This window comes from Syngnathoides biaculeatus, chromosome 18, assembly GCF_019802595.1.
Source record: "Syngnathoides biaculeatus isolate LvHL_M chromosome 18, ASM1980259v1, whole genome shotgun sequence".
NCBI classification, from domain to species: Eukaryota; Metazoa; Chordata; class Actinopteri; order Syngnathiformes; family Syngnathidae; genus Syngnathoides; species Syngnathoides biaculeatus.
The window spans coordinates 697,071-723,575 of NC_084657.1; the positions used below are offsets into that span (position 1 = coordinate 697,071).

Genomic DNA, 26,505 nt, shown 5'->3' on the forward strand with positions numbered 1-26,505 from the left:
GCGTACTCATTTGCCAAAGCAGTAGATATCAAATGTCTACACACCCCCGTTCAAAGGCCACAAGCCGAATCATTTCACATACAACCCGTACAGCTGACTCTCTTCAAATGTGTATTTTTTTTTGAGAGGAGAAGTAAAAAACAAACAATATGACGGGGTTGAAAACAATAGTAATAATGAGGGGTAGTAAAAATGACAACTGAAATAACATTGCTGCAGAAGTGGGCACACCCTCTTATAACTGGGATGTGGCTGTTTGCAGAATTAACCAACAATTTTGAGTAGAACATCTAAAGTTGAGGAGGGGGGGGGGGGGGGGCTTCTGGTGCACTTAAATTGGTGGCGGGTGCACACCGACTCTCTTTTATCATGCGGTTGAATGCAAATGTGGTTCATTGTCAAGATAGCCGCATCACACCTGTTAAAAGGGTGTGCACAATTGTGCAACCCCGTCATATTGATTCTTTTTACGTCTCTCAAAAAAAAAAAAAAAAGTCACCCGAGTCAGCTGTACAGTAGCTAACAGTATTTGCACACATTTAGAAAGGCTGTATCTCTGTCGTCGGCTTTCAAAAAGTCCGGAAAAATGAATTATTGATGACATTTGCGGACGTGGAAATAAGACAACTTTACTGCCAGACGCCGCTAATTCAGGCGGGTCGACGTGGGCCCTTTCTAATCTTTCTGTTGTTCCTTGAGTGGCCCTCATCGAATTAGGGATTACGGAGCCTCTTTGACCGCACGTCGTCCTAATCTTAAACCGCTCGCCGTCTGAGAGCACGACAGGACATCGTTCGGGTCGCGGGGCAAAAAAAAAAAAAAAAAAAAAATTAACAAAAACGCTTCTGAGTGTGGGGAACGAAACTGTGTGTACAATCAAGACATCTTTAACCGAAAGAGCATTCGATGTATTTTCAATTTATTGATACTACTTTGATATTGCTGTGCAAAAAGAGTGAACTATGTCAAAAATCAGGTGCATGGAGGGGGGGGGGGGGGTGTTTCAATCAGTTCACGGCAAATTTGTTTCCAAACAGAATATTGATGATACTTGTCTGTGATGTAGACAACCTCAATGTTTTTTTTTCTAAATAATATCTCTCTCTCTCCATATATATATATATATATGTATATATATATATATATATATATATATATATATATATACGTGTGTGTGTGTGTGTATGTATAAAAGGCAACATGGGGCATTTGTGAGTCTTTTCTTGACTGTTTTGCAACATTCCCATTTCGACTGCCGCTGAAACTTTTGAAGGCATTAGCAAGACTTGAGGTTTTTAATCCCGGGCTCCACCAGATGGTATTTTGCAAAGATCACAGCCTGACAAGCGGTCGGCTCTTTTGCTTTGCTTTGGTTTTTACTTGCTGTTGCACGTCGGACGAGATACGTTTTCTTTCCTGGGCCCCCGGGAGCCATTAGTAGGAGTAGTTAAGGAGGCCGAATACTGAGATTTGGAGGCCGTCCGTACTCATTTGCAGTCAAACGGAGAATAACTGGTGTCAGTAACTCTTTCAGCATCAAACAGATTTTCATACAGGCAACATTAGCGTTTTGTTTTGATAACAAAAAGGGGAGCGAGTTCAATGAAAACCTCCCAAAAATACTGCAAATGGCGACCGACTGAACGTTTTTGACAGTAAATCAACTTTCCCAAAATTTCAATACGCACCGCGCTCGATCGGAGTTCCGAGTAGACGAAAGCGCACGGCGTGAACAAATCCATCCGCTGCATCAATATTTAGAGTCACATGAGACCTGCACGTTGGCCACAATTTGTTTGTCAGGTGGTACTTGTTGTACTCAATGCTGTGTTTGCACATTTTATGGTACATACGTGTACCGTTGAACTTTGCTCCTGTGCAAATTCTCAGACAGATTGCATCAATTCGACCGCATTTTACTGTCACCTGCAAGGGAGGGGGGCGGGGGGGGGGGGGTTCCCCATACCAGTATCATAGGACGTAACAAAAACACGGACATATTGAGAAGGAATTTCCTATTGCATCAATGGAAATGATGTCGACGGATCTGCCTGGACTGCAAATTAGGAAAATCCGCGGATAATTCATTGAAAGACGTTTTTATGATTGCATTGAGGGAGGGTGTCACTTACTTGATAAATCGGGGCATGGGGAGAGAAAACATTCCACAAAATATACAGACGATTAGTTTGAAAACTTGAAAGAAAAAAAAAATCCATTTTGTTATGAAAAACAAAACATTCAAATGATACAAAAACAATATTGTTACTTTTGTTACTAGAAAACACTTCACGAAATAAACAGCAGAGGGAGCTCGACAAATGCGTAACAAAATAAGCGGAAGTTTGGCGTTCGAGACTTTCACAATACTACTTTCCCCCCCCCCCCCCATGTCAAGGAAATTAATGGAAACATGCGGCTCCATATTGGTTTGAGTTAATATAATGTGACGAAATACGAACGCCCGTCCAATGAAAGTCCATTCCAAGAGTAGACGGGCGTTGTCGCTCAGTACCTGGAAGATGGAGCAAAGTGTGGGACCACATTGAAGATATAACGCAGCATCCTCCAGTCTTGTTCGGATGAGCGGCGGCGTCCTCCCTTTGACTCGGAAGACAATAGGCCGGTGTGAGGAGGGGGGCGGAAGATGTCGCAAACCAGGTCGGGTGCGCGCTAGCATGCCGCACGTTAGCAACTGGAGCTAGCCGGCAAGTTAGCTACGGGGCTAGCTAGCTAGCTAGCCAGCCAGCCAGCCAGCATCAGCAAGTCGCCGGGTCGACGTCAGCCGCGGAGTGGAAGAGCTCCATCGGAGGTATGCAAATACTCAATCGATACCATATCTACCGCCGGTGATTTCAGCACCGTGTCATTGCAGAAATGAAAAAGGAAATAAAAATCACTTTCCTCCGTTTTACATCGCTAAGTGAGTCTCCAAGCGGCCTACTAGAAATCGACGTTTTCTGCACAAGAAGTCCACTACCTGCTGCTGCTGCTGCTGGTTTATGTTAGCCGATCAAGTCCAAACTAGTGCAGGTTTAACCTAACCCTTTCTCACTTTAACGCGTTCAAGAAATGTGCCGAGTACGCCGTTACAGTATGGCGAAGGTTCCAACGGCGCCATCTTGTGTGTCACAGGGGTCAGAGAACACAGGTGACAGGTCGAGCCTTAAGTTTGGTTTTTTTGTTTGTTTTTTTTCTTTCCCGTCGTTAATTTATCCGATTGGTCGAAACCTATCCATTGCGAGTTAATATTATTGTTATCGGCCCAGTAGTTTGTCGCCCAAGATGGGCAACAACGTGACCGCTCGGTCCACTTTTGCACTTGTGCAAAGTGTTCGCAGGCCCCCAGGGACACAAACGAGCGTTTGTTTGCGTTTATGGCCAATTAAAAGTTACTATTTATCAAAAGGTTTATCTAAGATGTCTTAATGGGCCAGCCATGCTTGTGAAAAAGCACTTTTGTACATGATAAAATGAGTACAAAAAAATTGCAATTTATTGTGACGGTGAACTTTTTTTGTTAGTTGGAAGTTATGATCATTTGGGGGAGATGAAATATTTGATTCAGGAACGAGTACAATAAATGAGGTGTTTGGCAAATGGACTGAAATGCGTCTCCCGAATCTGCCCAATGTGCTTTTCAGGTGCCTGACGGGAAGCCAAAGCCGCTGTGGCAATTTTGGACACGATGGCGCCTCACGCTGCGGTTCAGGCCGTCATCGACCTCTCTGCGGGCGCCATAGGTAACCGGGCTGGCTTTTCCGCCCGTCCCCAAATTTGACAACCGAATCACGCGGCGCGGCGCGGTGCGGTGCATCCATTTTGTGTTCCTCGTGGGCCCCATCGCGGCCTTTTCAGTATTAAACCCGCGTGCTGACTTTCCAGTTCTGGTGAGCAAATATTGAGAAAGATTGTAAAGTTCGACCAAATGGCCGTCGACATCTGCCTGCCTCTTTCTTTCTTTCTTTCTGCCTCTGCCGTGTGCTCTGCTCTCTTCTTGCCCTTCTCTGAGTCTCAACGCGATACGAGGAACCAAAGTAGATGTCAGGAATGAATTATTCCGGGTACCGCGACGACGACGACGACTACGACGACTGTGACAAAAGCCGGCTGTTTGTTTGTCCACATTGTCTCCCCGCCAGGGGGCGCCGCGTGCGTCTTGAGTGGACAACCGCTGGACACGGCCAAGGTGAAGATGCAGACCTTCCCCGCGCTCTACCGGGGCTTCGTGCACTGCATCACGTCTACCTACAAACAAGTCGGCATTCGGGGCCTCTACCGGGGAACCTCGCCGGCTCTGATGGCCAACATCGCCGAGAACTCGGTGCTCTTCATGAGCTACGGCTTCTGCCAGCAGCTCATCCGCGTCGCGGCGGGAACGCGCGCCGACGCCGCGCTCAGGTAGTCGGGCCGCGGCCGCGTACGCCCCCGGCTCGTCCGCCTTCGGTCGGGAGCGCGCGTCTCACATGGCCGCGCGTTTGCTCGCCAGTGACGTGCAGAAAGCGTGCGCCGGCTCGGCGGCGTCCGTCTTCTCTTCGCTGGTTCTCTGCCCGACGGAGCTGGTCAAGTGTCGTCTGCAAGCCATGTACGAAATGGAGGCCACGGGCAAGATTGCGAGGAGTCAGAAGTAAGCGCTTTACAGCAAGTCTTCTGGCATCAAAATTGGGTGAGCGGTACGGGGCACTTGTAATAAGACAAGCATAAGGAATTATTCTGTGGCGTACCAGCGTATGGACCGCGACGACTACAGGACAAAATATGTCCCCTGTTGACACCGGGAAGATAGAACACATCATTGGCCGTTGTTCTGTTGTGGCTCCTCGTGCATTGCGCCAGCGTTTTTGTTCACATGCTATTCGTTAGCATTCGGCCAGCAGGCCCGAAGTCAAAGGCCGTTCGGAAGTACGAGATTTGGCTTCTACTGAGCTGCGCTCGGGCTTCGCGGTCCAAAGTCGCCTATGTTTGCCGGGAATGTTTTTTTTTTTTTTTGTCATCCCTACCGGCGTGTCCTCTCCCCGAAGCTCGGTGCGGTCCGTGGTCAAGTCCATCATGAAGAGCGAAGGTCCCCGAGGCTTCTTCCAGGGCCTGAGCACCACCGTCGCCAGAGAGGTCCCCGGCTACTTCTGCTTCTTTGGCGCCTACGAGCTGTGCCGCAGCGCCTTCGCCGAATACATGAAGTGTGGAAAAGACGACATAGGTGAGCGCAAAGCCTTCCGGGAAGCCGGCGGCGGTCCAGCGTCTTACGTGCTGCGTCTTCCTCGGGGCGCTGCGTAGGCGTGGCGCCCGTTGTTTTCAGCGGGGGCTTCGGAGGGGCTTGTCTCTGGCTGGCGGTCTACCCCATGGACTGCGTCAAGTCTCGGATTCAGGTCATGTCCATGACGGGCAGACAGGGCGGCTTTTTGAAAACCTTTTGGCTCATCGCACGCAGCGAAGGTAGCGACTGTCGTATTTTGCTTTCCCGTCCGGAGCGCTTTGAAACGGTCTCGATGTCCCGCCCGCGTTCAGGTGTCGGCGCGCTCTACTCCGGTCTCACCCCCACCATGGTGCGCACCTTCCCTGCTAACGGCGCACTTTTCCTGGGCTACGAGGTCAGCCGCAAGGTCATGATGAAGCGGTTCGACGGCTGACTCGCACGAGCGAGGGAGGAGCGGCCGCGCCGACGCATTCGGGCCGCCAACTCCCGCCGGTGTGGCGTTCGAGGACGGTGGGGAACGCCCGCGCCGACGCGGTTTTGCATCTAACCGGCATTAGTAAGCCGGCAGTCTTTTTCCCAGACCGCCACTCCGCGCGGAATTGTCGTCGTTGCCTACCTCAATGTCGTGAATGGCACCAAAATGGGAGACGCTCGCTCAGGTTTCCTTTGAAATTGTCCTTTTCCGAAATCTTACGGAGCGATTTTCAACAAAGCCAATGAATTGAAACGGAATCAAACGCGCAATTGTGATAACTGACTGACTGACTTCTTTGCCTTTTGTTTCAACTCGGCTTGTACGGCCTCGGCCTTTTTAATCTCGACTTTTTTTGCGCGCGTGTGTGAAGGCCACAGTTTTGCAGTACAATAATCTCCTTTGTCGAAATGTTGTATTGAGAAAGGTGCCAACCATAATTACCAACTTTGATTTTGCAGTCGAACGTCTTCTTTGGGCATCATTGATGGACTTTGTAGCGAAGTGAAATATAACGGCGAGGGTGCGACGTACGCGGATCTCGTGTTCCTATCGTTAGCGTGAGGCGTACGTGGAATTCCGGTTCCTCGATGAAGATTATCGTGAACTTTGGGTTCCGTCTTAAAACGCCGACCTGTCCGGGCGGGGCTCCGACGACGCCTTTCCCGCCGCAGGTTCCGCAGAGGCAGCCGACGAGGCCGTTGATCATCTGGACGGCGCACAGAAGCGCTTGCAGGCAGCCGCAGGCCAGCAGGGTGCCGAACAGGCCCACGTTGAACCGGACGACGTTCTCGGGCTCCGTGCGTTTGCCCCACCACCTGTCGTCGCTCAGGTAGTGCGGGTCGCTGGGCGCAAAGGACCAGTTCTGGGCTTGAGTCCCGGCACGATTGGCAGAATGCACGGGTGTCAAACTCGTGGTCCGGGGGCCGGATCCCACCCACTGTGCGATTTTACGCCGCCCGCCACAGCAAATCTAGTGCGTCGAGTGCCGCGACACAAATTGTCATATTTCGTAAATGCGCAAGACCCGCTATCCTTGATTGCGGATTCAAATGGAGTTTCTGAATTTTGTGTCCATGAAATGTTTTTAAGCTTTCACAGCCATAACACCCCTCTGGGGGAAACCCTTACGAGAACGTCGACCACGACAAAAACTTTCACACCCCTGAAGTGATGAATGGATTTCAAAACGTTTTGCACCCAAGCTCTTAGGACGTCATCATATTTGGCAACGTTATAATCATGTACGGCAGGGCCGTCAAACTCATGGTTTGACTCAGAATGCCGTTACTAATGTGACACCATAAAAACCTTTAGTCGTATCATATTTAGACACGATTTATGAACGGGTTTTGGAATGTAGTAATGACAAAAGTACACTAGAGGTCAGTCAAGGTTTGCTGCAATAATGTGAGTGTACCGCGAGGTTGTTGTGTTCAGTAAAAAAAAAACCAAACCAACAACTTTTGATGGAATCAGATATCAAGAGTAAGTCGGCTTCCAACTACAGTATTCATATTTGGTAACATAAGAACGCTTACGATATGACAGTATTACCATTTATGATCTATGACAGCCTGTACATATTTCCACAATAATCGTGGAAAAAGACGCACAGGATTCTGCTGAGCGGACCACAGAAAATCGCATGGCGGGCCAGAATTGGCCCCCGGCCCTTGACTTTGACACCTGTGATCTACAGCGTGTCAAGCAAATAGGACGTTTCTTTCGGCTTGTCCCGTTAGGGGTCGCAGCAGCGTGTCATCGCAGATGAATGACTTTGCTTGTTTGTTTTGAATCACAAGAAGAAAGCTCGAAACTGAATCTGGCTAAAGTGGGGAAAAAAAAAGAAGTGACCCGGAAGTTACCTGTCCTTGAAAGGCGTGGCCCAGATCGAGACGACTTTACAGAGTGGGCCGTTCTTCAGGGCCAGCGCGGCCACGCTCAAACTCCCACCGCCGCAAACGCGATCGATAAGAACATCTGAAGGGGAGGGGGGCACAAGTTCAGCCGGACGTCCAGCCCTCCCTCGCGCATTCTTGCCCAAAGTCTTGGAAAGAGCACCAAACGTGAAGATTTCACGTCTTATTTCCAAGTATCGACGCATTTTCACAGAAGACGAGCATTATTTGCAGCGAAACACAAAGCCCAAATCTCTCTTTTAGCGGAACTGGAACCTGAACGCATACGAAGCAGATTTTCAAGCCGAGCCCGCAATTGGGCGCCGCTCACCCCGCATCCTTTTTCCCCCCAGTCAAGTGGATGTAAAGCGCCGGCAGCAGCACCTGAACGCAAATGAGAAAAAAAAAAAAGAAAAACTGGGTTCAATCCCGCACAACGCCAAGAGCTTCAAAATGGACGCGCAATGTCATATTTTGTGTTGCGCAACGTGACGGACCACTCGCCGCGACCCCCCCGCCGACCACTCCCCCCATAAATTTCACCTCTTCGGAAATATGGCCATCTTTCGCATACTTGGTGTCGCCGTTGGGAAAGAACAACACCACGTTACAGATGATGGAGATGAGCGCTAAAGGGTACAAAGTCAGAGCGATGCAACGCGAACATGTCCCGGTGCACGTCCTGTCGTGGGGGGGGGGTAAAAAAAAAAAAATGAATCCTGTTGCTCCGATTTCAAGCTTCAAACTGACCCTAACCCAGCAAAAGCAGGCGTACTTGTACAGTGACGTGAAGGTGTGGAGGGGGGCGGGGGCGGGGGGTGCAAATTGGGACAAACAGAAGAAAAATGTGACTCATTCCAAACCGAGAGAGACAATCCTTGTTCTATTGGCATGCGCGTGCACGCTTCACGTCAGCCAAGAATTCGGCGAACACGTCCACAAGTTGCGCGCGTTCACGTACACACATTTTGTGTACCCGAACGCGCATCGAAACACACGTTGGAAATTTTGCCTTCAGACATTTGGGCAACGTCTCAAAGTTTCGGATCGCAGATTTGATAAATTCCACCCGAACCTGTTCAGAAGCCGAACCTTTGGCCTCGGAACAAAGACAATGCCACGATTGGTGCCGGCGACTTTTCTTTTCCGTCAAAACAACTTGTACTTCTCGATTTCCGGACGCAAATAACACACAGGGGCAGAAAATAAGGTCAGGCCATGATTTCTATTGTAGTCAAATTCATTTTTGTGTGAGTGTGTGTGTGTTCACTTTAGCACATGAATAATGCGATGCCAAATCTGTGTCAACGTGGAGTTGATCTTTAACTTCTTTAACCAAATTGGCCGAGGCCGTTTTGAGTCACTAAGGCGATTTCCGCCATTCCCGACAAGGTTCACGTGAATCAGTCACAGATAAGAAAGCAAATCATCAGTTTCATGCTTTCAGCTTCACAATAAATATGATTTCAATTCATGTCTGGTGTGGTGACACATTCAAAAATTGAATGAATCGTAAAAGTGTCAAGTCAAGGAAATGAGTCCTAAATGTCCTGGAAAAGGTCTTTTCATCTTGTCATCATCAAAATTCCTTGACTAAATCTCTTGTTGTCGATTTCCTGGACTCAGACCTTCGCGCTACATTTATGATGAGCAAATTTATCCCTGAACTAAAACCAAACAAACATTTTGGAAAAACATCTACCACCAAAATGTTATCCAAATCGGGGGATAAAAAAAAAAGAACTAATTCAAGTAAAGACCGAAGCCATCATCAAATGTATGAAGTAGATTTTTTTCACTTATTGATCAATATTATGACAATTTGATGGTTTGGTCCAGATTTTCACAAGAATCACAGAAGTTGACACACTTTGTGGGCCACATAAAAATCACGCGTGTGGGCCAGATCTGGCCCCCGGGCCTTGAGTTTGACACCGGACGCTTGATTTTCATCAATTGGGAAAGCATATTTTTAATTTAACGTCAAACTTTTTTTGGATGGCTTCGCCGTTTGAACTTGAAGTGATTATGAATTGAATCTGATGAGATGAACTTCAAATAAAGAAAATAGGAGGCGCCCCCCCCCAACCAAACCAAGGTTTTACCTTGCCTGGACCAGAGTCAACATGCCCTCATCCGTCGTCAAAGACCTCGTCGTGGCCCATTTCACGCCGGAGAAATGTTGCACGCAGCTTTTCGTCGACTTGCGCTTGCACGGTGAGGCCCGGTTTGGAGCCCCCCGATCTTCGGAGGAGGGGGCCGTCCAAGAGCAGTTTTGTACGAGTGTGCGCAGCCCGATTCACTTTTTTATTTGTGTGCGTGCGTCTTTTGTTCCTATTTCCAGTGCCGCGTTTGAGTTTATTCGTCAAGAAAATCGCCGGGTTGCGGACCCTTGTGGACGCGCTTTTCGGTAAGCCGGCGGTCAGTCTTTCTTGATCGAGTCCAGTGCCTTCCTGACGTCGTCACTGATTGGGTGGCGTCCGCGACATCGGCTCTTTCCCACTTTGCTATTTGTGTGTGTGTGTGTCCCCCCCCCCCCCCGGAACGATTCGTCGCAGCTCAGCTCCCGCAGCTGCTCCGGATTCTCCGGAGCCGAAGCGCGGACGGCTTGTGGCCCGCTTCCGTCCTGCTGCAACTTTACGCCTCGTCTGGACCGGTCCTGTTCGCCGTGGCGCACGACTTCCCGCTTTTGTAAGCAAGCAATCAACAACGACGGTGTCGTGACCCCAAAAAAAATGTTTGGCGCATAAACCCACGAGCACTTTTTGATTCGCTGGGATTAGCAGCAATATGTCCGAGCGGGCTTTTTTTTTTGGGGGGGGGGGGGGGGGTCTTCCCGGAGAAGTGTGCTGCAGTCTCTTTTCAGCGCCACGCAAGTTTGTGCAAGTTCCGACTCGACACTTGAAGTCACGCATTTGCATTTTTGCGACAGCGCCTGGGGGGAGAGGCTTTTCTCCACCATCCAGACGGTGGCGGTGGTGGTCTTCCTCGTGCTGCATTACCGGGGGGGGGGGGGGGGGGGCGCTAGAGGTGAGCGGAAACGCGCCCCACTCCCGAGTTCTGCCTGAATGAAATGTTCAAAGGCTGCAGATCAATTTTTGAGTCTGGCGCGTCTCGGTTGTGTTTAGCTTTGAATTTTTTTTATTCGCCATTCGAGCTCAATTTTTTTTTGGAAACGTCTTCCATTGAGCTGCTATCTGAATGTTCAAACTGTGCATAACGTAGCTTACACCTTTGAGGAATAAAACCTCGGTTTGGTTTTTGATGAGAACTTGGGCCTATTATGTCAATTTTAGCCCTTATGATGGATTATCAATATTTTGTACACGTTAGGGAACTAGCTGGGAAAAGCAACAGCGCCACCTTGTGGCCGTGCTTCTCCACCAGAAGACGTGATTCGTGTCTTTTTTTCTTTTTCTGTGGCAGGAATTTCGTTTGTGTCGGTTGACGGGGTTTTCGGTGGTCCTGCTGGGCTCTCGCGAGTCATCTCAGCCGTGGGCTCTTCCAGTTTGCCAGCAACAATTTTGAGCAAGGTCCCGAGCGGGCGCCAAGAAAGCCAAATGTCAGCTGAAAAGCAGCCTGCTTAATTCTCCATTTGCAGGCAGGAAGGAACTTTCACACGGGCCACAGCTGTCCGCCACGTCCGTTTTGCCGTCCTGCGCAGCCTCTCTGGGCCTTGCCTTCACTTCGCTACAGACATGTTTTGGGGGTTTTTTTTTTTAGGGGGGGCGGGGGCACTAATTGTGTTTGCTGAACTTTGCTCTTTGCAGGACTCGGGCAAGCCTCTGGCGACCGCGGGCTACCTCGCGTCGGCCTGCGTCTTGTTGGCTCAGGTCCTCCTCGGCGGGAGCGAAAAAAGAACCGAGCGAAAGACGGAGGACGGAGAAAAGCAGGCCCAGTCCCGAAGAATCCGAAGAACTGGCACGCCGGCGCCGGAAGAACGGCGACACCGGCCCAAAACCTCGGCAGCGTGCAGCAGACGTGGCGACCGCTAGGACGGCTTTACAATGACCCCCCCCCACCCCCCTTCAAATTGGATTCATACTAGAAAAGTGTTGCCCTGTCACTTGCACAATATCAGCAGGCCTGTGACATTTTTTCCGTGTCTCAGTATCACGTGGGAGGTGGGGGGGGGGCAGCATCATGTGACCTCTAACTTCATTGTCATTCCTAAAATAGCCCAAAGTAGAATGAAATCATAAGATTGGGGGGGGGGGGGGGGCAAAACATCCACGACATCCTCGGCTCAAAAGGTGATTTATTTGTTTGTTTTGTTCCTTCCGTGTACACAAAAAGTCAATCGAGGCCTCGCGTCCGATTCCAATTGGGCAAAAAATTTCAAGTACAGTGCATAACTACAAAGTGCTGCGGCGCTCATATTGGACACGCCAAAAACATTGATTTTATACAACATTCTCTCCAGTGTTTTGCTCATATCACAAAGGACGTTTGGAAATGTAACAGGCAAATAAGCCAGTGTCGAGAATAATAATAATAATTGTCATCAAAGCTCTACTTTTTCATTCGAGCTGAGCAGCGTCTGCAAATATTTGGACGTTTTCTTAGATTTTCTTGTCAAGTCAAATGCATTCAAAATCAAGACTTGATGTACTTCACACTTATTAAAATGGTTTTACCTAAAAAAAAAAAAAAAAAAAAAGTTTAAAAAAGCAGCAAAGCAGCGGCAGAAGCACAATTTCGCGAATGTTTTAAATCTTGCTACATGAATGCTCATTACACAGAAACTGTACAGGAGATTAGAGTCAACCTCCACCCCCAAAAAAATGTTTCAGAACAAAGAAAAAAAATACACAAAATAATGTGTGCATGTTTTCTGGCACCAAGTGGAACATTGAAGTGGGGGTGGGTGGGTGGGTGGGGGGCGCGAATCCATGATTCACATGCGTTTGTTCGTTCACTTTGTCCATACTGTCCTGTATGTAATTGACAATTATGAGAAAACTAAGTACTCCATATAAATGATTTTACGTTTTTAAATACGGACTTGGTTGGAACCAGTGGGATTCTTTGGGGGGGGGGGGGGGGCATTGAACTCTCTGCAACACCAAAAGTGGCGCGTGGGCTCAATTTGGACATTCCAACGGTCGGCCGGGGAGTGCTGAACATCGCGCAACACTTTTCACTTCCTTTTTCCCTTTTTTTTTTTTTTTTTTAAACCATCACCCGTCCTCTCCGGAGAAAGAAAAACATCCGGGTTTTTCTTTAACCTGGTGAAAATAAACTTTTTTTTTCCCGCAGCGTTATCTGAACAATTTGCGCAGTTCGTCCCAAAAGAACAAAGAAAGAATGGTGTGAGGCCCGATCCGAAAGTAAGACGCTCCCAAACCTTTGTAGAGTCCGACGACGCCCTCCTTCTTCAGAGTCTTGGAAAAGCAGTCGGCAAAGCCTTTGTAAAGCAGCCCCTAGGAAGGAAAAAGCAACGTTTAGCTCGGATACAAGTATCAGCGTGATCCTCCGGATGAAAGCGCACCGACCCGACCGGGCTCACCTGGCCCCGCTGATCCACCGGCTGGTTGTAGAGGCGCGTGCTCGCCACGTCGAAAGGCGTCATCGCCAGCGCCACCGCCACGCTGCTGATCATGCCGGCGCTCAGCGCCACCAGCCAGCTGTCCTTGGCGAACACCTTGGGGGGGGGGGGGGGACCCGAATATGTCCATTTCTTTGATCCACACACGCAAAAGACAGTTTGGATCAGGACATTTTTTTGGTGGGCCAAATAAAGGGCCCCGGCGTACCGAATCTGGCCCGCGGGCCTCGACTTTGACACCCGTGATGTAGGCATCTGCTACGCTATCTATTATTAGCATTATCTACGCCCCCCCACACCCATTGGCACACGGTTTCTCCAGTTTGGTCGGACAGGAGGTGGAAAACTGCGGCAGCGTCAAACTCTTTGACCTTTGACCCACCAGCTCAAGTGAGCTATTTTTGCTATTTTAAAAAAATGTAATAATTAAATGATAATCATACAAAGCAGTGCGATTAAAGGGTGTTTCTCTGCAAGAAGGAGTTGACCAGTTCCGAGAGAGGCGGGTTCGGGGGCGTGGCCTAACCACACGGTTTCCTGTGGGTATTATTCTTTCTTTTTTTTTTTTTAGAAGGCGTTAAATTTACACCCTGGAACCTCTGCCGTTGGAGTTATGTAAGCTCTGCGTTTGGAGGGGGTGGGGGCACTGAAAGGTTTCACATTTCTGTTCCAGAAGGTTCCACCGCCTGCAGGGAAAAAAAAAAACAAAACGCTTCCCCGTCGCCCGTTTGCGGTTTGACACAAAAGGTTTTGAAGCGGCGCCAAGCCGTCGTCGCGCGTTCTCACCTGGAGATCAAGCACCAGCTCTTTGGCAGAGGAGAAGGTTGCGAGTTGAGACGCCGACCCCACGCTGACCCTGGGGATGGCGGCGCCGGCCCCCCTCCACAGTCCCTGAATGCCGTGTTCCTTATAGATGGCCGCCAGCGCGTGGGACATTCCCTTTCGGGGGAGGCGCCGGGAAAAACGTCGTTATGCCCACGTGCGACACCGGCAAAAGCTTACAGCAAACATTTGCCGGCGCCGTGGAAGTTAGCATTTGTGCTACCTGGTGTTTGTACTGGTGTCCCACCGCAATGGAGGCCGTCGACTGACTCTGCAAATGAGTCTTGACCTGTCCAAGAGGCAGAAAAGGAGGGCAAAAACTCAACAAATCACTCCCAATTGTCTCGATTCGTACTTTTGAGCTGTAAATACATAATATAGGATCCCCAGCAAAAAAAAAAAAAAAACATACTTACGTCGTCTTACAAATAAACGGCGAGGATTTGAAAGTGGGCCCGCGTGCACGTACCGCCAAAGAACTCCCGCCGGCAACCCAGGCTAATCTTAGCAATTAGCATTAGCGGTTGCCATTTTAGATAAAAGAAGAAAAAAGCTCATTCACGCTTATCGTGTTCTCCGAATAATACACACCTCATCCTGTTCTGAAATGACTTCCAGACACTCCTTTTCATACCTGTCAACTCGTACGGTTTAGCCGGATTTCGTGGCGAATCTTACGTACACGGACATATATCACAAATCCTACGGATTGTAAAAATTTCCGCTCGCTTGTGCCCGGAATGGTGCTCGTCTACTCTATTGTGGGGAAAAACAAATCTGGGGAATTCCAAACGTCGCTTGCATCAAATATTTTTGTGGCAGCAGGCATGATGTTTCGCGCAGATTAGCAAAATACTTTCATTTGCGGTAACTTTCCAGGAAATCCTCGGCTCGGGTCGAGCACCGCCGAAACGTGGAGGCTGAGGCCGAGGAGCTGCCAGCCAGCCGCCGTCGCAATCGATCAAATCGTTAACGATACGCTATTGGTGATGCTCACCTGTCGAGATAGGAGCTATACGACGATTATTACTTCACTGCAACAAAAAGTGAGTGTCATTTGTCTTGAGCTTGACTTTGATCATTGGTGGGTGAAATGAATTTGATTTAGCTCTTAGCTAATATAGCGTGCATGCTAGGCTCACTAGTTATGCGCCTGGGCCTGCCTCATGACAAATATTGTCGCTACAATAATAGAATTGAATGCTTTGTTTTCACCAGGTGGGTGTCAAGGTAATCTTTCCATTTACTAAGATTGACAATGCCTTCATGGGAACAAGAGCTCGTGTCACTTATCATACAGATCAGCTCTTCCTTATTCACTCAAAATAAGCAATTGATCATTGATATGTCATCTTTCCAAACATTTTTCTCTTCCCATCACTGACTCCCTTTGGCGAATCTCTCCCTCTCAGGTATTGTAGCCATCTTTTTGATCATTCTGAGTAGAATTAGACATTAACTTCAGATATGATCATTATGGAGATCTACAATAAAAATCATTGAAAAACTTTGTTTTTTTTTTCCCCTCTGTTATTTTGACATATCACTTGATTCGGTATGTTAGAAGGATTTTTTTTTTTTTTTTTTTTGGGTAGTTTATACAGGATGGCGCTCCGAAAAGTTGCCAGGTACGCCTTTTGATCATTTTTTTGGCAAAGTTTCTCGCACCGAAATCCGTCTGCGTCGAAATCCGGGCGGAATTTTTCCCATTGGTGAGCCAATCCCTGAGCGGACTGTCTCAATAAAGACTGTTTTATTTAACCCCCCCCCTCCCCCCCAATGAAAGGACACCGGCAAAAGGTGGCACCGGAAGTAGGTCCGCGTGACGGCAAGTATGTCCAGAACGTCCTCCGCTCCAATATGTGACCCCGTGAAAAAAAATGCTGAAATACTTCAGGTTGGGGGGCACGACGACCCACCAAGTAGACGGGGCTGCCCATCACGGCCCCCACCACTCCCGACGTCGCCCCGGCTGCGACGGCCTTGGCTCCGCTGACCCTCCCCTCGGCGGTGTGGATGTGGCCCGACGACTCGATGACGGCGTACGAGCCCAGTCGGACTCCGTTCATACAAAACTGGTACCACAGTCCTGGCACGAGGCCTTTCTGCAGGCCGGCCACGCCGTCCACTTTGGCGATGGTGTAGAAAGCGTGGAAGACGTTCCGGTAATAAACTTGATAGCTGCCGCGACTCTGAAGTTCTCCTTGCAGCTGCATGCGAGTCTTGACCACCTCCAGCGGGTTGGTGAGCAGGCACGCCCCGCACGCCGCCGCGCCGCTCAGCAGGAAGTCCATGGACCGTCTCTAAGCGGGCCGGCTCGACGGCTCGACGGCTCGACGGGTGGCCCTTCGTCCACAACGGCGTCGACGCAAGTCCAAAAGAGACGTCGCTGCCGACTAGAGGCGACGCGCATGCGCACCGCGTCACGCGCCGGGCGCGAGCTGCCTTCAAGGACACCTCACCGAGTCGGAAATGGTACCGATCGAGACGAGATGAAGCCAAAAGACATTTTCAATGTCACAATCTACGAGTCCCTCCCTATTTGCAGTTGACATTTGCAAGACGACAAATTGTTTTTTTTGGGGGTTTTTTTTTTTCGTCTTGAACGTCCCAAAAGTTATTTGACACGTGACCCCGCACGAACTAGAAAACAAAACAAAATTTGAGCTCTGACGTTCCTCGCCAACCGGAAATGCAGCGTGTTGGCGTCAATTCGCAAGCCAATCAAAACAGTCGCTTCCCCTTCCGTTCACTGTGCTGATTGGTCGAGCGCCATCTTGTGGAACCGTTTTCATGTGGTTTTTAAAAATGGCAACATAACTCGCAAGATCCCAATTCAAATAGTTTGCATTTATTTGCAATACATAAATATGGTTCAAATACGAAAACACGTCCAGTGTCCCAAAAAGGCACTTTCTGTTTGAATGGTTTCATCAAATCATCACAAAAATGACTTGTGGAGAAAATGTATAAACTTTTGTCCGTATCTCCAACACCACTCACCTAACCCAATGTTGTTCTTAAATCCGATTCCCATTATGAACAGTTAAAAAGAAAAAGAAAAAGCAACCTTTGTTCGCGCAAAACCTTGAACCTTCTGCTGGAACGCAAATAACAAAATTAAACGCCAGGGAAAGACAAGCAGAACATCTTGACTTTATCTGGGGTGGATCGGAGCATCCTCGACGGGCACGAAGTGCGCTGACTAATATTTAACGTAATCGCTTACAAGTGGCCACAGCTGACTGATAACAGGGTGTTCACACTTATGCAACATTACAACACATTCAGTTTGTACTTTTACTTCCCCTGACTATTTCGTTTTTTTTCCTTCTTCTTCTTTTTTACTGATGATGATCAAGTATATTGGGAATACATATTTAGTCTTTGAACAGCAGAGAGCAGCACGGAGCTCGTTCCTGCTCGGCCCCTGTTGAGGGGCCGACCTAACGTAGTACCGTTTTTACACCACTGCACGTCACAACTGCAATACCGAGTCACGGCTTACAGCAACAGGAGCAGCTAAAAAGGGAAAAATGCCAAAGTCAAGACTGCAGCCTTCAACTGCAGTCCATCTGCGTTCAGGCAGTGACGCCTTAGCATAGCATAAACCTGCTGAAGAAAAAAAAAAAAAAAAAAAGAGTAAGTAATCACGGACAAAAGTGGAAAAAAACTTGCATTTCAGTCTACTCGGACATTCCATGTTGTGTACTGTGTGCTGTATTAACATTTTGAAACACCGGCGGGCGTCAAATTCAAGGCCCGTTCGGCCGACTGCGGGATTTTATGCGGCCCCTCCGAGGCGACTCGAGTGTACCGACTTCTGCTGTGATTTTTCTTCACATCTGTACCAGAATTTCAACAGATATAGAAGCGCAATGAATAAAAAAAATCTTGATGAACACACATTGAGTGTTGCTTTCCTGTGTCAAAGGCAGACGCACGTCACGCACAAATGGGATTCGGGCCAGCATGAACTTTTTCCCTTTTACTTTGTCCACGTGTACTCAGACCTCGGCGACGCTCACGAGTGTTTGAAATGAGCAATGCGCTTCCCTGTTTGCGCCAATTTTACGCTGGTCTTCCAATGGCATTTGCGCATAAAAAGTTGCAGCGATGGCAATGAATCACGCAGATTTATTACACCGCGTACTCGAGCTGTCACCTCGTCGAAACTCTCGTTCCACGCTCAAATAATGAGCGTTCCAAGGTACACACACTATATTGAAATATGGCTCGACTGAGAGTGAACTCCAAGCGCTCCTTTCGTATACAATACTTACCTTAACCTTATTCTGATTTGATCACTTTTGTCCGAAGGAACGAATCCAGGGCGACCACTCGCGCCTTTTGCGCTGCAAAAAACACCTGTGTCTTTTCCATATTTCGTGATTTGTCTCGTGTCCGTTTCCCGAGTTTCGTTCATTTCCAATTCATGCAGCATCATTGTTCGTCCTAATAGGACCACAAATGGCGAAAACTGCGAATAACGGGGGGCTCGCCAATTTTTTTTCTTTTTTTTTGGGGGGGGGGGGGAAGGGGCGACAATGAGCCTGAAGCCCCCCCCAAAAAAGTCGCTTCCCCTTTAAGCGCAGGAGGTCAACGCGGACAAATTTCATTTGACAAAAGGGAAGGGCAAAGAAATAAAATATTAACAGAAAAAGGATTATGATTTCAAGCCCGAATGTCTGCTGAATATTGGAAGTATACGACCAGAACTTTGAACTTCATGCTGATTGCTTGACAACAGTAGAAAATTGACTTTTGATAAGATACAAACTAAAACCATAAAAAAAAAAAAAAAATCACGTTTTGGTCCTCACAGTTATTTGCGTTACAGAAAATCCCCAAATCATACTTTGTGCTCCTTTTGATGAAGAAAACTTTTATTTCATGTGTGTGTGTATATATATATATATATATATATATATATAGGCTATATATATATATATATATTATATATATATATATATATATATATATATATATATATTATATATATATATATATATATATATAGCCTTCTTACGGTATTGAGAAACCTCTTTTACTGCACAGCATTGTAGTATGTTGATAAAATATTTGAAAAGCACACACATCATTGTTGATTCATTCTATATGCTCCAGTAGAAGGAAAAAAAAAAAAAAGATCTACCGAGCTGACTTATCTTTACAATTTCAATGAATCTTTTGTGTTTCCTTCATGTTAATGCTTAACCAGCGCTAAAATAGACACTTTCTGCCTCCTATAAATCAGGGACCAGCCGCGCTTTCCACCGCTTTGTGTGGACTCTTCTGCACTCTTCTCAATGGCTGCCCTCCATTGATTGGTATTTGCTCATCGAGTTTGAAATACCTCAAAAACTTCATCATTACGTCACGTCACTTACATATTTAGTTCCCCGGTACTGCGTGATGAAATATTATTATTATTATTTGCAGTTTCGTCTTTCTCTTCCAAAAAAAAAAAAAAAAAAGCCTGCCAATCTGAACAGCACCAAATATTCACACTTCATCTAAGAAGTACTGTATTTACATGTCGCCACGCATTTTACAACATCTTGCATCTGCTAGATCAAAAGGGGGTGGGGGGGGGGAGTTCCTCGTATGCTTACATTTCTACGGTAACGTGGCAGCCACGTGAAATGTAATCAATTTTGGGCGTGAATATAAGCGGCCAACAAATCAATGTTCAAATTAGGCGAAGTGGCGCACGTCAAAATGCGCATCAGATGGCGAAGTCGCCATTCGAGCTCCTCAAGAGGTGGCAAAAATGAGGGACGTGAGCGAAATGACAGCACTCGCGCTGGGTTTTCTGGGCTGGCTGATGGTCAGCGTGTCACTGCAAGACCACTACTGGAAAGAATCCACCAACGACGGCAGCGTCATTACAACCTCCACCATCTACGAGAACTTGTGGATGTCTTGCGCCAGTGACTCCACCGGAATCTACAACTGCCGGGACTTTCCGTCACTTTTTGCCCTCCCGGGTGAGTCAACTTCTTCTGCTTCATGTACAATCATCATCATCATCATCATCATCGTCATCATTATAATAATCGGCGTTAAGTCTTAGTGATTGCAAAGTGTTGATGATTCGGGGCCACCTTAGAGCTGAGTGTGCATTTTCTTTTTAATCATCATCGTCATCATCAATAATAGGAGTGCTGCTGGACAGCGTTGCTTGAAAAAAATGTAAAAAGTATACTTTATGCAAAACATCCCTGTATGATGACCTTAAATGGCATAAAGACAAAATCGTTCATGTGCAATTATTAAAAAAAAAAAAAAAAAAAAAGCCCTACAGCTCTCTCCGTCTCTCTGCAAAGTTCAAAGTGAATCCAAATTTTGGAATTTTTGTCTTCCTCTTAAGCCATTTCACCGTATTTCCTTCATTTTGTATACATGACAGAAAAGAACATTTGTCCACATTTTCTTTTGGTTTTATTGTCCTCTCACACTGCACACAGCTCTCTCTCTCTTTTTCCAAAATGATCAATTTCGAAATCAAAATGTTGCCTTTTTTTTTTCAAAATCATGAAACTATCAATAAGAAAAATAATCGTTTTTAAAAAAGGGAAAACAATTCTGTTGAGCATTTTTGAATACCACACACGGGGAATATGAATATGAAAATGATCATGAAAACCTTTTGAAAGCTTGAAATGCACTTTTATCTCCCTCAATCCACAAATACTCCAATTCCGAATCTTTAAACCTGAAGAACGATTTCGTAATAATTTGATATGAAGAGTTCGGACGCAAAAGCAAAGATATCCATTTTTGTTGTTTCTGTAGAGTCTTTGCTTTATATACTGTATATGTAAGAAATGTACAGAAACAACAGAAATGGATATGTTTGCTTTTGCGTCCGAACTCTTCATATATACAATTGAAACACTTGGCGACAGACAAGTCCATTTTTCCTTCATTTTTTTTTTTTTTTCAACGGGTGGGCACGTGCCGCCGTGCCAACAACGACGTTCCCATCGGCATCGTCATCGTCATCATCGTCATCATCCCTGAGGCGGAGGCCTCCGACCGCACCGGTCGCAACGTTCCAAGAAACTGTCACAAGGTGACAAATATGAGGCCGAGTCTGCTCGTCGGCAGGCGTCGAGGTCCGATCTCACTCGGGCTCACTCGGGCTCACTCGGGCAAAACACGTGGACGTTTTGAAAAAAAAAAAAAAAAGATGGGCCAACACTTCCTAAACGGGCCCGCTCGGGGATTAATCATTCATTTGGAGGGCTCCGAAGCATCCTCGCTCAAGGGCTGCTGGGAGATATATTCTAATGAAGACGGAGAACGCCGGGCTTCAGAAAAAAACAAACCCCAAAAAAAAAAAAACCCCAAGAGGTTTGGTTGTCATTTGGAAGAAGTCTCGGACTTTCCGGAGAGCTCGGAGACCAATCGCGGAGCTATGAATGCCGTCGTGGAAGCGGTCGCCTTCTTCTTGGGTTTTCTGGGGTGGCTGATGGTGGGCATCGCCCTTCCCAATCGGTACTGGAGAGTGTCGACGGTGGACGGCAACGTCATCACCACGTCCACCATCTACGAGAACCTGTGGATGTCCTGCGCCACCGACTCGACGGGCGTTCACAACTGCCGCGATTTCCCGTCCTTGCTCGCGCTAAACGGTACGTGGCGGATTCGGCGACTCTACTGCACTTCATCCGCTTGAAAAACAAACAAACAAACAAGTACGGCCCGAGAGAGTATTTCGTGCACATTTTGAGCGGCGGGGATCGAGCACACAGTCGTCTGAATGGGAGACTTTGAAAATTGTCACGTCGCTCTGCTCTTTGGTAAACTGCGGGCAATATAAAAACTGCTGGTATAAAACAAAAAATACGAGCAGATGAAAGGCGACACACGAGAATAACCCCCAGTAAAGCGAGCATAAAACAACTTTGAAATGTTTCTTTACGGCCTCCAGAGATGCTCAACTAATGTGCGGCTGAAGTTGAGTAGCGTAGTATTCTAGATGTTTAAAATTCAATCATCCTATTACTTTGTTTTTGCTTACATTCCTTGCCGTCGCTTGAAGATTAATTTCATGAATAAGAACTACGAGAAGTCAATCCTCAAAATGTTTATTTATTGCACTTGGTGCTTTGTCAAGGGCTTTCCGTGGGCGTGTGCCGCGAAATGTTCCCTTGATGGATGTTTTGTTTGCGCAGGGTACATACAAGCCTCTCGAGCGCTCATGATCGCTTCGATCGTGTTCGGGACCTTCGGCCTGGTGGGAACGCTGGTCGGGATGCAGTGCTCCAAAATCGGAGGGGACAACTACGTCCTGAAGGGCAGGATCGCCGCCATTGGGGGCGTCTTCTTCCTACTACAGGGTATGTATCAAGCAAGATGGATGCCGACTGACAATAATTGGGATAAATTGCACTTCTGCCTGGCGCCATCTCAAAGTGGGCGGGCGGCCAGTCAGTTCAAAGGGTTATCGTGGGTCTTTGTGTACACAAAAGTCTTTGATTTCATTTTTTTTTTTTTCCAATCAGGCGTTCCTGCTGCCTTGGAAAAAAAAAACAAACAAACAAAAACTACACAAATCGATGCAAATGCAGTCGCCAATCGTGTCAGTGGATTGCCATAAAAGTTCAGCCAGTTCATTTATCAGCGTCTCAACGTTGCAACTTATCGTCGAAGGTTAACAAGATTATCGATGAGCGGCTCACGACAGACAAACTCACATAATCAGTCTGAGCAAGAAGTTCTTAAGTATCATTTCAATCCATTACTGAAGACATAAAAGGTCAAAATGATCCTTTTCCCGAAACAAATGATTGGACCAGCACCTTTGAAGTTTCCAGGACTAAATCACGAGCGGCCGGCCGCGGCGACCCCTAACGGGACAAGCCGAAAGGAAAAGAAGCAGCAGCCTCCATGTCAAACTGCTGCAGCCATTTTCAACACAGTGTCGCGTTATCAATTTCGCGTAATTGTCACAATGTGAACCCAGCTCACTGGACTTGTCTCTGTCGGGTTTGATGGTATATTTCTTCTTCTTCTTCTTCTTCTTGGTTTTGGAAAAGGTCACAAAAGCAGAATGTTTGAACGCTGCCTGTATTCAAGGCGAAAAATTCCTAAAGCGGTTGGTGTGCTTTTTGCTAGGAACGTGCACCATGATCGCCGTGTCTTGGTACGCAGCCAACATCACACACGAGTTCTTTGACCAGGACTACCCAGGGACAAAGTAAGTGCGCGCACTCCAGTGGACTTTGAAGGACGACGCCACGCAGATCGGGATCCATTTTGTTCAATGTCATCGCCGCACAGGTACGAGATCGGAGAAGGTTTGTACATCGGCTGGTCCTCGGCCGTACTCGCCCTGTGCGGAGGCGGATGTCTGGTGTGTGCGTGCGGCGTCGATGAGCCGGGCCAAAAAAGGTAGGGGTAGGTAGAGGAAAGTTGACCCAAGGATGGCCAGAGAGCACACGCACCATTTGGCCTTTCCTCTTTTAGGCCTTATCCGTACCAGCCGTCCTCCAGGGGGCGTGTGCTGACCACCACATCGCGCTCCACCCCCAGCAACTACGGAAGAAACGCGTACGTGTGACGAGTGGCCGAGAAGTGGTTTGAACCCGCAACCGCATATTCAACAGGAAGACGCCATCAAACAGAGAAATGTGCAGCTCAATCTGAAACTTCTCTATTTTTTTTTTTTTTTTTTTTACTCCTTTTTAAGACCAACTTGTAACATACATGCATCGTGATCTTTACGCAAACGTTGAAGTCGAACAGGACGGTAGTCGCGCAGTAAAGATAGCAATATCTTTAGGGCGACGACCACGTGATCGGGGCTGCAATATCGAGACTTCTGTGCATTAGCAACCTCACTGAAACAATAACGAGAAATAATTCTTGTCCCAGAAAGGGATTTTTAGTTTTAGGTTTTTTTTTTTACAAGACATGATCAGAATCAAAACCAAATCATTACCTTTGTACATATTTTACAATCCCTAATTTCCAGCTATTGTGAACTCAATATCCCACCTGATTGGGTTATCGCAACAACGCTAACATAATAAGCCCCCCCCCACCCCCATTAACAAAACAATCACTGTGAACTTTATGAATTTGGGGAAATATTTATGGTATAGCTTTCATTTGGTGGAATACACTTGTGCTCTCTGTACTGCTTTTTATCCAATAAAAAGACTTTTGCAATAATGCTGATGAATAACACTGAATTCCACCCAACAGCTATTCGTACGACGAAGTATGAACGTCATAATTTAAACGCCTGGGGCAAGTTCGTGTGATGAGGACGCCCCCTGTGGGATAGACGCAGTATCACAACAGAGGTTGGATGACCTCTTAAGCGATTTCACGTCATGACAGTTGGGGGGAAAAAAAAAAAAGATGAGGCAAACAACGTCAAAGTAGTTTTCAACCAGGGGAATATTTATTGCAGGATTTTGAAATCCTTCCACACACATGAAACAAAAACAGTTTACAGTTGAACAGGAAAGATAACGAAAAAAACGTTTTTAAATCTTTGAGGCGTCATTGGCCAAATTGTCCAGGTTCGCTCCGTCAAAACGGATTAAGTGCCACCCCTCGCTGACGGTGAGATCTTGAGCTCCTCTGGCAGCATAGAAGTCTCGTGACGGAGTGTTCCAGTCCAACACGCCCAACTGCAAACGTGCACAGGCCTCCTCTTTGGTCACCTATCCGAAAAACATGGCCGCCACCGCTTTACATCGACCGTACGCCCGCACCTCCGACGACTTTTAGTTTCAGGTATCCTTACCTTGGCAACGGCGCTCAGTAAGCTTTTTCCAATGCCAAATCCTGATGGGGGGCATCATGGAATGACAGAAAATCTTAATATATAGATAAAAAAAAAGTTATCGTCGTGGATTTTGGGAGCAGCGTCTTGTCTTTGCAATTGGGGCGGCCCGGCAAACGCGGCTTCCAAAATGCGATCGTATGTCATCAACTCGACATTTTTGGGGGTTTCATGTGAAAACCCGACGCAAACAATTTCTGTCAACTGTGGTATAAAAAAAAATAAAACAAAAATCAAAGGTTAAAGGACCACGAAAAAAGGTACGCTAGCGTTAGAGATGCATGATGGGGCCGCGAAGGATACAGTCCACCTGGAAGGACTCGTCCACCCTTTGTGAGATTGCGGTTCATAATCGCTCACAAAACTGCACATCATATCTCACCCCGAAATTCAGGCATCACGTACAAATCCTCCAAATCCATCGATCGTCCCTTCCACGTGCTGTAGGTGGAAAAGTAGAGGGCGTACCCGACGGTGGTCAATCCTGATGGGACATGAATGAATGAGCGCTTCTGGCAAATCAGGAAATGGTAAAAATGTACAGAACAGCTGACATTATTGGGAGGAATCCAACAAACATGTGGACGCATCTACAATGCCACAAATATTTCACCTTCTTTAGATTTATTCTCTTCTGGTACCTCCGCGATGAGACATCCAAAGGCGGGATTCTGGCAGAAACCGTCACGCTCCAATTCTATTTGGGAGGGGGGGGGGGCACATTTCACCTATGAGCAGAGAGTACTGCTGCAACTGGCAGAAGAGCGATGATGATTCTAAAACGGGCTCCACACAGAACAGCCCAAAAATGCAAGCAAGGAGAATGGCGAGAGTGACGTCATTTGGCGCAATTCAGTCAGTCCAACGTTCCTCAAACTTTGCGATGAGCGACTTCATTTGATCCAGACTTCCACTATTTATGATAGAAAGGTTTTTTTTTTTTGTTTTGTTTTTTAAATCTCTTTGCGTGAATAATCTTAATTTGCATCATTTACCTTACCGTCATAACATAGAAATCATGTGTCAAGATTTTGCTATGAAGCCATTTTTTTTTTGATTACCTTCACGTGATATTTTCACCTGATCAGACATCTTTTCAAACAGGGCCAACTCCTGCAAAACAACATGCGATTGTGTTTTGTTGTTGTTGTTGTTTTTGTATGTCGACGTACTTCTACCGAGATCCTATCATCCAAAAAAGGCACAACGCTCACCATTATCATGCGCACGACGTCTTTGCAGTCCTGTTTAGTCGCAGCACGTATGTGGAAGTTCATGTTTGCAACAATGCAACAAAACAAATCGCGTGGGGCGAACTTTAAACTATTCGCTCACCGGAAACGTTTCAATAAGACTTCCGGCTTCTACACGGGAAGCAGCCATAATACATCCGTGCACCTTGCGGCCAGGGGAAAAAAATATATATATATATATATATACACACACACACACATATATATATATAAACTTGATGATATTTTTCCAAATCGAGTACAGTCTATCTCATTACAGTATCAGAAAATGATTATTTATATGTTATGTACCTTTTGAGAACGAACCACTTTAGCTTTGACATGTAAATTGTTGCCACACCAGAAAAACAAATCGGTGTCATGTTTCAACGTCATACATTTTAACGCGATATTTTCACGTTTAATCTTGAGAAAGTTCACCTTTAAATGTGATGTGTTTTATACGTTCACAAATTAACGTGATGTTTTTTTCTGTTGTGACATACGCTTCCGTAGTGTAGTGTAAAAA

The 26,505-nt window shown here is 46.9% G+C and overlaps 4 protein-coding genes across 15 annotated transcripts; 2 read left to right on the top strand and 2 right to left on the bottom strand.

Moving 5' to 3' along the window:
* Positions 1-1,187: 1,187 nt before the first annotated feature.
* LOC133491647 (mitochondrial ornithine transporter 1-like) lies at positions 1,188-12,738 on the top strand. 11 transcript variants are annotated; one of them, XM_061803043.1, is made up of 12 exons: positions 1,188-3,151; positions 3,645-3,743; positions 4,143-4,401; positions 4,490-4,627; positions 5,022-5,197; positions 5,275-5,433; positions 5,506-5,704; positions 9,912-9,977; positions 10,126-10,258; positions 10,994-11,100; positions 11,169-11,208; positions 11,338-12,738. In XM_061803043.1, exons 2-7 carry the CDS (start codon positions 3,689-3,691, stop codon positions 5,625-5,627), a joined length of 909 nt encoding a protein of 302 aa, XP_061659027.1. In that variant the 5' UTR covers positions 1,188-3,151; positions 3,645-3,688; the 3' UTR covers positions 5,628-5,704; positions 9,912-9,977; positions 10,126-10,258; positions 10,994-11,100; positions 11,169-11,208; positions 11,338-12,738. The 11 variants fall into 11 exon arrangements, with proteins under 11 accessions (XP_061659027.1, XP_061659029.1, XP_061659032.1 ...); XM_061803045.1 differs by having other exon boundaries at positions 11,173-11,208; XM_061803048.1 differs by having other exon boundaries at positions 1,188-2,812; positions 2,860-3,151; positions 11,169-12,738.
* On the bottom strand, positions 5,624-17,767 carry slc25a35 (solute carrier family 25 member 35). The gene is made up of 8 exons (XM_061803036.1): positions 15,857-17,767; positions 14,161-14,226; positions 13,902-14,054; positions 13,077-13,211; positions 12,915-12,990; positions 7,899-7,951; positions 7,535-7,716; positions 5,624-6,511 (listed from the first exon to the last, which is right to left on the bottom strand). Exons 1-8 carry the CDS (start codon positions 16,229-16,231, stop codon positions 6,148-6,150), a joined length of 1,404 nt encoding a protein of 467 aa, XP_061659020.1. The 5' UTR covers positions 16,232-17,767; the 3' UTR covers positions 5,624-6,147.
* A 1,893-nt stretch (positions 17,768-19,660) lies between these two features.
* LOC133491778 (claudin-15-like) lies at positions 19,661-24,057 on the top strand. 2 transcript variants are annotated; one of them, XM_061803365.1, is made up of 5 exons: positions 19,661-19,927; positions 22,121-22,285; positions 23,064-23,145; positions 23,229-23,339; positions 23,415-24,057. In XM_061803365.1, exons 1-5 carry the CDS (start codon positions 19,711-19,713, stop codon positions 23,506-23,508), a joined length of 669 nt encoding a protein of 222 aa, XP_061659349.1. In that variant the 5' UTR covers positions 19,661-19,710; the 3' UTR covers positions 23,509-24,057. The 2 variants fall into 2 exon arrangements, with proteins under 2 accessions (XP_061659349.1, XP_061659348.1); XM_061803364.1 differs by lacking the exon at positions 19,661-19,927 and adding an exon at positions 20,849-21,577 and having other exon boundaries at positions 23,415-24,055.
* Positions 24,058-24,335: 278 nt separating this feature from the next.
* sat2b (spermidine/spermine N1-acetyltransferase family member 2b) lies at positions 24,336-26,142 on the bottom strand. The gene is made up of 6 exons (XM_061804078.1): positions 25,959-26,142; positions 25,806-25,857; positions 25,358-25,441; positions 25,127-25,228; positions 24,706-24,746; positions 24,336-24,622 (listed from the first exon to the last, which is right to left on the bottom strand). The coding sequence occupies exons 1-6, from the start codon at positions 26,019-26,021 to the stop codon at positions 24,443-24,445; spliced, it is 522 nt and encodes a 173-aa protein (XP_061660062.1). The 5' UTR covers positions 26,022-26,142; the 3' UTR covers positions 24,336-24,442.
* Positions 26,143-26,505: the final 363 nt, after the last annotated feature.